This window comes from Drosophila subpulchrella, unplaced genomic scaffold, assembly GCF_014743375.2.
Source record: "Drosophila subpulchrella strain 33 F10 #4 breed RU33 unplaced genomic scaffold, RU_Dsub_v1.1 Primary Assembly Seq354, whole genome shotgun sequence".
NCBI classification, from domain to species: Eukaryota; Metazoa; Arthropoda; class Insecta; order Diptera; family Drosophilidae; genus Drosophila; species Drosophila subpulchrella.
The window spans coordinates 5877972-5890833 of NW_023665577.1; the positions used below are offsets into that span (position 1 = coordinate 5877972).

The 12862-nt window shown below is 39.4% G+C and overlaps 1 protein-coding gene across 2 annotated transcripts; it reads right to left on the reverse strand.

Annotated features, from left to right (window-relative positions):
• Window positions 1-1572: 1572 nt before the first annotated feature.
• LOC119560381 (calcineurin B homologous protein 3) lies at window positions 1573-2356 on the reverse strand. 2 transcript variants are annotated; one of them, XM_037873789.1, is made up of 3 exons: window positions 2233-2356; window positions 1914-2173; window positions 1573-1861 (listed from the first exon to the last, which is right to left on the reverse strand). In XM_037873789.1, exons 1-3 carry the CDS (start codon window positions 2310-2312, stop codon window positions 1602-1604), a joined length of 600 nt encoding a protein of 199 aa, XP_037729717.1. In that variant the 5' UTR covers window positions 2313-2356; the 3' UTR covers window positions 1573-1601. The 2 variants fall into 2 exon arrangements, with proteins under 2 accessions (XP_037729717.1, XP_037729716.1); XM_037873788.1 differs by having other exon boundaries at window positions 1914-2183; window positions 2233-2335.
• Window positions 2357-12862: the final 10506 nt, after the last annotated feature.

The following is a 12862-nucleotide window of genomic DNA, read 5'->3' on the forward strand; positions in this document are numbered from 1 at the left end:
TGCCGCATTAATTTTGCTAATCCTGCCGAGACGATGATGATGGGGCTGACGATGATGATGGGAGGACAGAGGACAGAAGACAGGAGGACTGGAGATAAAGACCGGGACAGGTCAGCAGCAACAGAATCAGTGGCCATGCCGACTGATTTTATATGGTTATAATTCTTGCTTTTGACAGCAACAAGCCTCGTTTGTCGTTCTGCAGAGTGTTGCGGCTGACCATTCGCATCCCCATCCCCGTCACCATTCCCATTCCCGATCCCAATCCGCATCCCATTCCCAAGGAATGTCAAATTAACACACAATGCGCCGGCTAATACATTAAACAATATGGGGGAAAAGGAGATATCGCTGAGCCCGTCGAAGCTGCGCTTTCCCAGAAGTTATAGACACACACTGAAATTTCGTTGGGGCCCAGTCGTAAATTATATCAATCGTGTAAGTAGCTGCCAGCATTTAGGAACAATTCTGTTAATCACTTAATTTATGCAAGTGCTACAAATCGCAACCTTGTTGCACCAGCGAGGGGCTTATCCATTTCGGGAAATTAACCGATCCGAACCGAACGGTGGGTTAATAAACGATCATTTAATAAGCGTTTTAATGCCAAATTTACGATCGTTTTATTTGCATAAATTACCAAAGTTGCCAACTGTATGCACATTAATTTCCCCACCAAATTGCCAATAAAATGTTATTTATGTTGCTAAGCGAAAAATACAACAGGCAGTCCCGCAAAATTCCTTCAACGCGCCCGAAAGATCGGCGCAAAGGGAATATAACGACGATGACTATATAGAGGCATATCCGCATATATGGACAATCAGCTGGAGTCAAAGGTAGTAAAGTTTATGAGCTTTCGGTTGGCATTTTGTTGGCTTACCTTATTTTCCCGTCGCCCATATGAATTTCGCCCTAATAGAGTCATAAAATTCGGCATTCGACGGCCGCAAGTTGATGTGGTTCTGTTAGGTAACTAACGACCTGAGCCCAATCAAAGCCACTCACGAATTGTATTGCTTCGATATACCATATCTTTAGGAAAGACTCGTGTTCGGTTAAAGTTTGGGAAAAGAGCTATATAAGCATTGGCCATATGGCTTAGTTTCTTAGTTCAGCTAGTTTTGCAAAAACTGGGAAAATGTTGATGTCTTTTAAGGGAGTCTGGATCACAAGGATCTTTGCCATTACTGTAAGCTTACTAGTATACTGATAAACATTTTGATTTTACTATTTTAAAATAAGGATATATACCCCCATTTTGTAATGTTGTACTGTATATTATTTTACCATTTCCAGATTTTGGTTCACCAATTTATGCAACCATGCGAAGCTGCTGGACTTTTGGATACTATAACTAGCTCGTCGGGAGTTAGCTGCTTGAACACTAACCTTTTATCAGGTCTATCTGGTGCTCTTTCGGGTCTTTCTTCAGGTGACCTAAGTGAGTTAAAAACTCTAAGCCCTGCTTTATATGATGCTCTTCAACTTTTACTGCCAATTTTAAACATTGTCAAGGGCTAAAATCTGTATTGGGCATTCAAATGTTTAAGCAAAATAAATAAACCGAATTGGAACATTAAATAATAGTTTATAGCAAATCACCGCTGATTCCGCCCATGGAATTCGGGTATCCATGTGACCACCTTTTCGGTCATGTCAAATACATCCAATGCTTTGCAAAAGTCGTCAAATAGTATTTGATTCGAGTCCGAGTGATCCATTTCCTTCATCATTGTCTCCACTATGCGCATTATCTGCACGTGATCCAATAGATTTGAGAACAGTTTGTGAACGACTATAACCAAGTCATACTTTGTGATGCGACCATCTTTGTTATGATCGTACATGTTGAAGAGTACTGTAAGTAAAAATGGGAAAATCCATCTAGCTTTATAAAAACAAACACTTACACTGCAACTTTTTATCCTTGTTTGTGTTTTTAAGCTCCGTAGAGGTTTTAAGTGAGTGGGCCTGAAAGGTGCTCAGAAATAGGGCGAAATCCAAAAAGCTTATAGTCACCTTATCCCCGAACATGGAGTTCAAGATGGTGGGCAATAAAGGGTTTAATTGCAAGAGCCCCGAATAAAAGTTGTATTTGTGCAGCTGACTGGGGGGATCTTTTCCTCCCCCTGAAAACTGATTGAAGCGAATGTATAGATACTTTATCTGACTGCGACTCACTGCGGAAAAGAGTTAACAATTAGAAATAATACATTTCAGCTCACTAACGTGCTGTTTTTTTCTTGAGGGTGTGCATAACGTCCGGGGGCACTGAGGGATAGGAGGTGGCCTTCCTTAAACACAAACATCCCATTCCGTACTGCCTGCCAATTAAAACCGTTTTCCTAAAAATCTCAGTACTTGAAAATTTCCTGACAGCATTTACTAAGAAAGACCTGGATGAGAGGCACTTGCTTCTTAATTTTCCATTTCCCATTTTTCTCGTTTTTGATAGACACCGTTCAAGATCAGTTAAGATTAGGGTCTAGACCTCATTTTATGCGTTCGTTGTCTTTTACGATCGCGTACACCCATAAAAAGGAAGATCTTCAAAGACAAGAAGCTGCGACAAGTGACATTTTGTGCGCAAGAAGTCGAGCACTCATAAAGCATATTACTTCATTAAAGAAGGGGAATTAAACTGAACTCCGAGTGTTACTTTGATTCTTACTTTTTTGTGTTCTGGCCGCTTTTAATGAGGAATGTTTTTAGTATTTTTTTTATGAAGGTTAAACCGGACTTAAAAGAAAAATGGACGTATAATAGTTTACCTTTTGCAATTAGGCATGTTAAGTTAGTTGGATAGGAGCAGAAAAGAGAATTAATATTAGCTTAATGTGTTTTATATTAACTTACCTTTAGTGAGTATGATAAAAGGGGCATTACTATTTAAAATATATAATATATCGAGCTCCCCCTTTAATTTCAATGATTCCAATTTTTAAACTTGTTTCGGGACAGTGATAATTCTAAGTGATTCAACTAGTACCATTTTACCTAAAGGGTCGCTTGGTAAACTATGTTAGGCAACACGAAATATTATACAAATTTTTGGCGGCCTTAGAACTTTAAGCGCTGTGTGGTCCGCGTGCCGAGGGTCACGTCCAAGATGGTCGCATATCTGGCGACCAATTTGCGGCGAATATGTGTGCCACATGACAAGCAATTAAGCTCGGACTGCGACAAAGTACGTGTCCAGGTTGGGGGTTTAGTGAACCCGGTCGCGAAAGCTATAAATTTATGACAAATTTTCAAAAGAAATGGTCTGCTCAGACTGCGTGTGGCTTGGGTATATAGTGTGGCAGTATTGGCGTTTGTGGTGGTTGTTCTCCGCCGAGCATTTCGACGTGGCGGCACTTAACACCACGCATCATTTTAATTATTTATTTGGCCATAAAACAGTCGAAGTCGAGGGAGGGGCCACGGTTCGGGGGCGAAATGGCCAACTTTCGGCACAGTTTTCGTTAGCTGGCGGTTCGGAATCGTTAAATTTAACAAATTGCCAGCGATTTTTATCGCGCTCCAAGCCCACAGCCGACCAGCCCAACCCGACCAGACTCTTTGCTGTCCTGTTCGGCCCTGCCCGTAGATTGTTTTCCTTATACTCACTCGTGCTTTTCTGAACTGGAGAACTTATTTATGACCAACGGCCGAGAGATACAGTATTTTTAGTTTCAGTTTTCGGTTTCGGCCATAACGCATAATTGGCCAAAGAGTTATGAGTGAGGGAGATGACTCAGGTACTCGAAACTTTTCCCTAATTAAGTTGAATGAAATTCGTCCAAGGGTACACAGAATCCCCGGGTTTACTTTATAGAGTCCTAAAATCATGGATGTGTTTCTTATCACCTCCTAAATCGCATAAAACCCATTTCTATCTTTTTCTCGACAACGGTACCAATCATCCCGGACGATAGGATTTTTAACTATCCCTAGCAGATTCGAGTTCGTTGCCTAAGTCTTTCGTTTTGGTCGAGTTCGTTGCCCAAGTCTTTCGCTTCGCTCGAATTACGTTCGACGTACTTACGCATTTAGCTAATCTTAAGCAAACTAATTAGTGAACGAAAATGGAATTAAATCGCATAAAACAACTTAATTATTATTGCACAAATATATTTAGAGCTCGAAAAGAGCAAACTAATTGGCCGGCAACTACAATTCACACCGGGGGCCAGTCGAGCAACAAGAACAACACAACGGCCACTGCAAACATGTTAACTGAAAATAACCTGTAATTATAATAATTATCTGTAAATTATATGGCGCACTTACAATTGCACACGGATTCATGCGCTTGTCATAAAAATCTGAAGCGGAGTTTTGAGTTAACTTTGGCTTTTAATCTTGCTCGAATTTCATTTGAGCGGCCGCAGCCAGCGGTTGCAATAGTTAACGGCTGTAAGCTACTGCTGGACATTTAGGCTGATTGCACTGCGAGAAAATTGGTAAGAATCATAAATATATCGTAGATGAACTAAATATTACTTTGAGATTGAATAAAATGTAAATATACATTTGTTTGTTATGTTTCAAAATCAATAATAAGATTATATACTAAAACACGGTTAGTATATCTTCATAGGTTGATCATTAAATCCTAATAAATGCTAAAGAATATATTTTAAATATTTTAATAACATATATATGAATTTATTTGTTGCTATAATGTTTCAAAATCATAATAAGATTTTAAATAATAAACAAGGAAGAACGCTATAGTCGAGTACCTCGACTATCAGATACCCGTTACTCAGCTAAAGGGACCAAAGGAAAATGGAGATATGCAAGCAGCAAATGCGCCACCTACCGGCGGTAGACAGATTTAAGCGTTGTGGGCATTAGAGTGGGCGTGGCAAAGTTTTTTTTAAGTCAATCGATAGGTATTGACGAGACCAATACATTTAAGTTAAAATTTTTTATCTAGCACGAAAATTGTGGGCGCCACAGGCTTGGGCGGTTTGTGGGCGTTAGAGTGGGCGTGGCAAACTTTTTTTTAAATCAATCGATAGGTATTGACGAGATTAATACATTTCAGTTTAAATTTTTTATCTACCATGAAAATTGTGGGCGCCACAGACTTGGGCGGTTTGTGGGCGTTGGAGTGGGCGTGGCATATTCGCGTAATAAGCTTGCGCTGCGCTCAAGCCTACGGAATCTAAATCTGAAATCTCGTTTCTCTATCTTTGATATTTTCCGAGATATCCGCGTTCATATTTACGATTTTTTGAAGTTTGTGGGCGGTTTGTGGGCGTTAAAGTTGGCGTGGCAAACTTTTTTTTAGGTCAGTCGGTAGGTATTGATGAGAACAATACATTTCAGTTAAAATTTTTGTTCTAGCATCAAAACTGTAGGAGCCACAGTTTTGGGCGGTTTGTGGGCGTTAGAGTGGGCGTGGCACTCTTTTGAAACAAACTTGCGCTGCGCAGGAATCTCAGGAATCTGCATGCCTAATCCCAGTATTGTAGCTCTTATAGTTTCCAAGATCTCAGCGTTCATACGGACAGACGGACAGACGGACAGACGGACAGACGGACAGACGGACAGACGGACAGACGGACAAGGCTAGATCGACTCGGCTAGTGATCCTGATCAAGAATATATATACTTCATGGGGTCGGAAACGCTTCCTTCTGCCTGTTACATACTTTCCGACGAATCTAGTATACCCTTTTACTCTACGAGTAACGGGTATAAACACGTTTAGCATTCCTTCTTAGGTTTATCATTAAATCCCTATAAATCCTAAAGAATATATTTTAAATACTTTTAAAATAATCGTTATTTCTATTTGTAGACCTTAAGCCACTATTTACTTCTCCGTGTATTTAATTCAACAATCTTCGTGGCTATTGCAGTTTTATACCGGCAGACATCAGAAACGTGATCATAGCCTCCATTTAGACGAAAATTAAATCAAATTTCATTGGCATGTGTGAAACTGTCGCGTACTCGCATAATTTGTGGCTGTTTTGTGTGTTTAAAAAAAAAAAAATTTTTTTGCCCCATCCGGTTAAGTATTTCTTGTTGTTGCCTGGCACCGCTCGATTCTTCGTAATTGAAACGAGTTTGCCACAAGTGAACATGTTGGTCTTGTATTTTTTTGGGGTAATTCAGCATACAACACTGTCAGATGTTTCGCAGTTGAGTGTCGGTTATAAAGTAATTAGCCTCAATTTAATGTTTATACTTTGTTGATTATGATTATGTTAATTATACGACTTTATGTGACGGTGAAAACAGGGAAGCATTCCCATTCCCATTCCGGTTGCCCTGTCATCATCGTCATTATGATCATTACGATTGTCGCGGCTGACATTGATGAACTCGAAAGTGTGACAAGCCGACGGATTGCTTAATGCCCGGGTAATGTGGAAACTTTTCCGGCCCGAAGAGCATAAAGCTCCAGGTGGGTGCCTGGGCTCCCTGCCAGTTTGCTGCCTCAGTCTTTCGTTCGGCCTAATGCCGTTCTATTAAAAACCACTTTTATTAATTAAGCAAAACAACTTAATTCCCATGTAAAGTGCTGCATCAGCATCACATCATGGGCAGCTGCTCAGGCTAATTGCATCTGCATCTGGGATCCCGATTCCGATCCTATAGCGAACCCAAAGCCGATCCCATTCCAGATCCCCGCGGACACCTGAACACTTTGAAACGAAAACACGATAAATGGGTTTAATAATGGCGGCAATTAAATGGATACACCGCGTTCTCTGCACACATAGGGTACCATGGCGATGGAGTCCGATCCCGGGCAGCATCTCAATTACCGCTGCTCTGCATGGCGCTTCACGGTTGAGGAATTCGACGCCACTTTCAAAAACGCATCACTCAAATGCTCATCTGCTTCTCATCCACGCGGCTGCATTCTGCGGCTCTTTTAGCCGAGGCGTTGATTCTCCTCTTTTCGGTTTCCAAGCCGACTCAGACCCAACTCATCAGCAATTTATTAAAACTCATCAATACTCATCAAAGGCAAAAACAAAGCAAACAAGAGGGACTTCAAACTGAGATTCGATTCTTCAAAAAGAGAAAACCCCAAAAAAGTAAACACAAACCAGTGAAAAAACAGAATGCCTGCGGTTAATTTGGCGCAGCCACAGAAATTGTAATAGATTTGTTTAACTTTTGATTATAAAGGGTTTTCATTGGGATATATATTTAGAATTATTTAGTTTGATAATGAAAATATATTTTTGAAAACGTTTTTTTTGTTAGTTTTGTACTTTAAGTATTAAAAATTCAACCAATAAGGACTGTTATTTATTTGGTATGTATATTATATAGCATCAAAATATATCAGCCAACGAAAATAGTATATATTTATTTATATTCTATAAATTAGTTAATATTCGTATCTCAAATTAATATTGAAGAGGCCAATATTTTAAACTACACTTTTTTTAATGTAATATATTATTTTTTAAATGGGAAGTATAAGGTATTTATGGGATTCGTTAACGCTCACTGATTATTCGCATTTATCCACCATCTAGGCACTCTCTTCATCCCATCCAAGCTGGCAGCTTTTTCACCTTCTGCGCCCGTGATTTGTCTGCATTTTCAGCTCATTTATTTGTAGACACTGGATTTGTGCCTGTCTGTTTGCCCCCTGCCCGCCGATCCACTGTCAGGTTGGAAATGTGTATAAACAAAATGTTTTGCATATGTCAGAGGCACTCGGGGCGCTCGTAGCCATCAATCCCGAGGGCATCAATTGGGGAAATGCATCAAAGTTGGCAGCTCGAACAGCTTGATTAGTTGTACAACCGCAGCATCTCGGGATCCCAACTGCATGTCGGCTCATTAGGCTTCTCCACTGATGAGCAACTGGAAATCTGAAAATCCAGAGGTGGGGAGCGAAGGGAGCTGTGAAATCGGTTATCGAATCCGCGTCTCATGCCCGGTGTCTACATCAAAATTAGGTTTTAATAATTGGCTCACATTTACTTGCTGCCTTAATTTGATTGTGCCGTCAAATGTTTCTCTGCAGCCGAATCATCAATTAATCATTGCTCATTGATCGTTCTTGTGGTTGTTGGGGGCGTGTTAGCCTTAATGAACCTGGCTAATGCGGAGAGCGATGATGAAAGATGAGCTGGCTGGTCTGGGAATCGGGCGAAAGGAGGATTCTAAAACTGATTGAATAAATTCGATTAGGGGCCAAGCTGATATATATTATTGTTTATTATTTATTTAGCTGGATATTATAATGATGATATAATGATAGAATAATGTGTTTAACACCCTTTAACATTGTTTGTCATATTTCTTTTTGAGTTAATATTAGTATAATATGTATAAAATAAAAATAATACTAGAACATCTGGAACTATTAAAATATTCATATTATATAATATTTCTAGATAGCTTTTTGGCTGTGTATATAGGTACACTAGAATTTTTTAGATAGTCCTAATTACTAAGTGAACGTTGCCACAATAATAATAATAACATATAACATAATTAAAGCTTGCGACAGTATTTGAGAAAATCAATTATATTTGCCTGTAAATTAAGATGCTAAATGACTATAAAACCAATGGAATTTTTTAGTTAGTTCAAAATTACTTCGAGTCAAATCGCAAGCCTTTCCAATTCGATTAAAATGCGTTTGCCCAGCACGCGCAGGACCCGGAAAAAAATGCCAAGAGGGGCACAGAGTATAAAACTTCATTAACAAGTTGGCAAGACTTTGGCAGACCTTTTGTCGCCAGCCAGAGGTACGAAATTGAAATTGAAAATAAAAATGTGCCCCGGTCCCGGATTCTCGAACTCCAGCCGGGTCGCAATCTGTGTCGCCGGATCAGCGGCAAAAGTGTTTGGATATTTGTTTAATGAAAAGCGAAACGAGATGCCTGTGCCCCGAACCCTTTGGGATCCGCGAAGACATCCTATCGTGCGGCAAATATCAAGTCATTGGCTTTAGTCACACTTAACCCATGGCCAGCCAACAGACTAAAGTCCCTTATCCGGCATTTGCTGGGCAATTAATTAAGTTGAGCATTTTTAAATGTGTGTGCTGGCTGACTTTTTGGCCTGTTACCATTTTAATGCCCGACAACAGAACAGATCCGAGGAGGACAGAAATCAGAGGAGTCGGGGGAGTCAGAACAAGTTCTTTAACATGTCTAATTAGTTGTTGTGTTGGCCGCCCGTTGTTGTTGTTGCTGCTGCGTGCGATAAAAAAATGCATGGCACTCATTTAGTGTTTTCTTAAGCTGGGACATAAATTTGCAAGCAGTTTAAAGGCTTTTGCCTGATGGCAATGGCGAATCCAGAATTGTTCAAATCGGCGGCCGCAGATAAACTCATTTGCAAAATGTGGCTCTGCTCCAGACATGCGGACTTCGTGTCGAGTGCGAACTGAATCTGGAGATTTAGCCCTAAATCTGTCCTTGAGCTGCACAACAAAGTGTACATAACATAGTCAAGTGATAATGCCTCAGGTGGGGAGAGGTCTTTCATTTATTTTATAAGTAGACATTGGGTTATATGGGAAAAAATATTCTAAACATCTAAGCAATCATTAGCTAAAAATAAACTGTCCTCCAATGTCATAAGGATTTTGCCTAACCAAAGTTTTCTTTGATTTAAAAAAAAAAATACTGTTTTGCATATAAGCCAATAATAACCAAACTGTCAAAAGAGTAGTGAGATTACCACAAAACAATAGATCCTTCTATGTGTTTTTATCTTACCAAAACAAATCTAAAACTGATTTTCATCATTATTTGGCTAAAAAAAATTCTAAAGGATAAAACTTAAAATATTCTTGTTATTTTTCTTGTGAAAATATTGTTTAAAAGAAATATTTGCATTTTAATATAATTTAATTTTTTCTTATAATAGCTTTGTAATTATTTATTTGTTAGTTTCTTATCATTTGCATAGGTTTATAAATTAATAATTTATTTATTAATGTCTTTACAACATTGCAAAGTTTTTAAAAGCTCCCTCGCAGCTGTTGACATTTAATACCATTCTTAATAAATACCTTTTCAACCATTCTACTACCCCAAGCACAATAACAATATTATCCAAAATTATGCTAATTTGGAGTAAATATTGATGCCTTTTTCATAGCATTGGGCAGCTGCTGTCTCCTGCAGGCAAATAAATCCATTTGATTGGCTCTCGGCTAGAAGTTTGTGTCCGTCTGCGTCAGTGTTTGTGCTAATTCGAATTTAATTGTTGGCCAGTCCAGAGAGCCGGGTCCTAAAGCATTAACACATGCTGGCCAGGGCGCCCAGGTCCCGAAGCAATGTGTTTGGGTTAAAAATTGAATGCCAGCAGTGGCCACGACTTGTCTGCTACCCCGCAATCCCCCCACTTTGCTGGCCAACTGACTCCGTTCGGGACTTCGTGCCCCGTCCTTTGGCTCTATGTCATTTTAATGGCCGGCGCTGCTGTTGCTTTTGCTGCTTTGCTCTGGCTTCTGCTGCTTTTGCTGCAAATGACCAATGGCGTTTTCAACTGGTTGCTGCTGCAGCTGTACACACACTTCCCCTCCCCAGAAGCCCCCTCCTCCCACCCTCCTTTACCGGCGATCGCCACCCCACACCGAACGGAACTGCGTGCGAAATTGCAGCAGCGATGCGAATCGCCTGCACTGAACAAAATTTGTATCTAACTGCAATATTTATTTAAAATACTCAAAAATTAAAAACGCAGGCTACATGCAAATTTAATATTTTAGTTCAAAAGAGTACATATTTAAGTAATAACAAATAATTAAATACAAACAACAATACCAAATAAATAAAAAGTAAAGCCGAATTTATTTTTTAAAACCTTAAACTGCATATTGTTTTTTATAGAATGTAAATATTATAAATGTAACAGGTTTGGTATGATTAAAAATGTTTATTACCCTAATTTATTTTAGGAGAATGAAAAACTGATAAAAAAAATTAAGAAATAGAGATTTCTTACTTATTTCTCTCCGTGTGGCACTCAGCCTGAGTTGTGGCAGCCGAGACGTCTCAGCTCTTGCCTCCCGGTAGCAGGCAACGCTGACAGGCCGCCGGCTGACGTGCCAACCACTGTCCACTGACCATCAACCATTGGTTCCAACTTCCAACCACTTGCTCGATTCCGATCCCAGCTTTGGGCCTCCGTTTCGGCCAGGTTCCGCGGGCAGCCAGACTTCTCTGAGTCGAGACTGCGAGGCCAACATGGCAGGCAGCTCGTTTTCGGGGTAATTAATCATGCTGCATAAATTAATGTAACCAGAAGTTAATTAACTTAAGTTTATTTGCACGGCTTTTGCTTAGAGGCACACTCATCATTTGCACAGTCGAGCCATTTCGCACAGCGCCATATATTTTAATGGGGTTAATAATTAGGACTTGGTAGCGATTAGAAACTATTTCCATAACTTTAAGCAAATGCGATTTCCACAGGTCATTACTAGAGATTTATTACATTAACTACATTGTTTTGCATTTAATTAAAGGGTTCACATTACACAATATTTAATTTATGTAAACTGATCTAATTTCCAATTAATATATTCAATCTAGCTTGTCTTACAAGTCAATGTAAATTATAGTCTTTTCCCTACTGTAGAACAACGTAGCAATATTAATATTTATAAAATATGTATATATCTGTACCTTTTTGAATGACTTTGATTAAAGTTTTCACATACACACAAAAAACAGATGCAAGTATAAACATAATATTCCCATGGTAAATTTTTCTCGAATTAAATATACGGCTATACTTCATAATATATTATATTACAATATATATAATAATTTTTCACAAAACAAAATCTAATAACTACACAGTATTAAGTGGTCTTAACTGGGTTATTTTTTATTTTTTGATGTTTAGTTATGTTCTATTGCTCTAGAAAAAGTATACAAAACAGTATACCTCATAGGCAATCTATAAGATCATTGCAGATGTCTTGTGACCCCTTCTAGTCCCCACTTCTTTGGCAATTTGCCAGATTTCCCCTAATGAGCGGCTGCACAGAAATGTGTTAATTAACCGGCTCAATGTGGCAGCTGTTGTTGTTTTGATTTGAGCTCAGCGAACGGCATTCACAGTGCCACCTCGATACGGTGGACGGGGGACAGGTGCTCATGCACCCCGCTCCTTTTGTAATTCCCCTGAAATATCCCCACCCCACCACTGTAACGATGAGAATTGCATTGCGACCCCATAATTTAGCCAATTGTCAGCGTCGAAACTTGGCTAACTTCGGTTGCTGGGCCGCACCCATTAATTATTTTAAAGTAGTTGGTCGACGCGATGTTGCCTTTTCAGGCAGCAGATTTATCGGCTGTGCCACAAAAACTTTTAGCATACCCACAACAAACAGCGGATCGTACCCCTCTGACTTCTGAAGGGGGTTTCAAAAAGGTTTTAATAGCAAATGTCGGCAATTTGTCGGCGGCGACAAAGCGAAATGGCTTTTAAATTGAGCTTCACTCATGTTCGGGGGCGTGTCATGCGCCCACATGCACTTATTGATTTTGTTACAAGGGGCTGGCTTAGATTGGGTCAAAGGTTAATTAGTTAATTGGCTGGTCAGGTGAGCTTGAGAGGGTACTTGGCAGGGGGAGGGCGGGGAAGTAGGTGGGCGGAGTAGTGTCTGGATTTGGTGGGAGGAAAAGGTTGAAAAATGCTTTCAAAATTGATAACTGAGAAGTATGGGTATAAAATCAAAAAGCTAATATTTTTTATTATTTTTCAAAGGCGTATTAATTTAAGCGAATCAATGTGTTTTATCAATGTTCTTCTTTTGCCTTACAGTGTGCAGTCCTATTAACCTGTGGTCATTTTCTAAAATAGATATGGTCCTCTATGAATTTTAAAATAGGTATTACTTCTAATTAAATATAAA

Bases quoted from the DNA above. Each gene is read 5' to 3' on its own strand.
- LOC119560381 (XM_037873788.1), bottom strand. From the start codon at position 2,317: ATGGGATGTTTGTGTTTAAGGAAGGCCACCTCCTATCCCTCAGTGCCC. The intron at 2,184-2,232 runs GTTAGTGAGCTG...TCTTTTCCGCAG, and splicing joins CCTCAAGAAAAAAACAGCAC to TGAGTCGCAGTCAGATAAAG. The intron at 1,862-1,913 runs GTAAGTGTTTGT...TTTTACTTACAG, and splicing joins CAAGGATAAAAAGTTGCAGT to TACTCTTCAACATGTACGAT.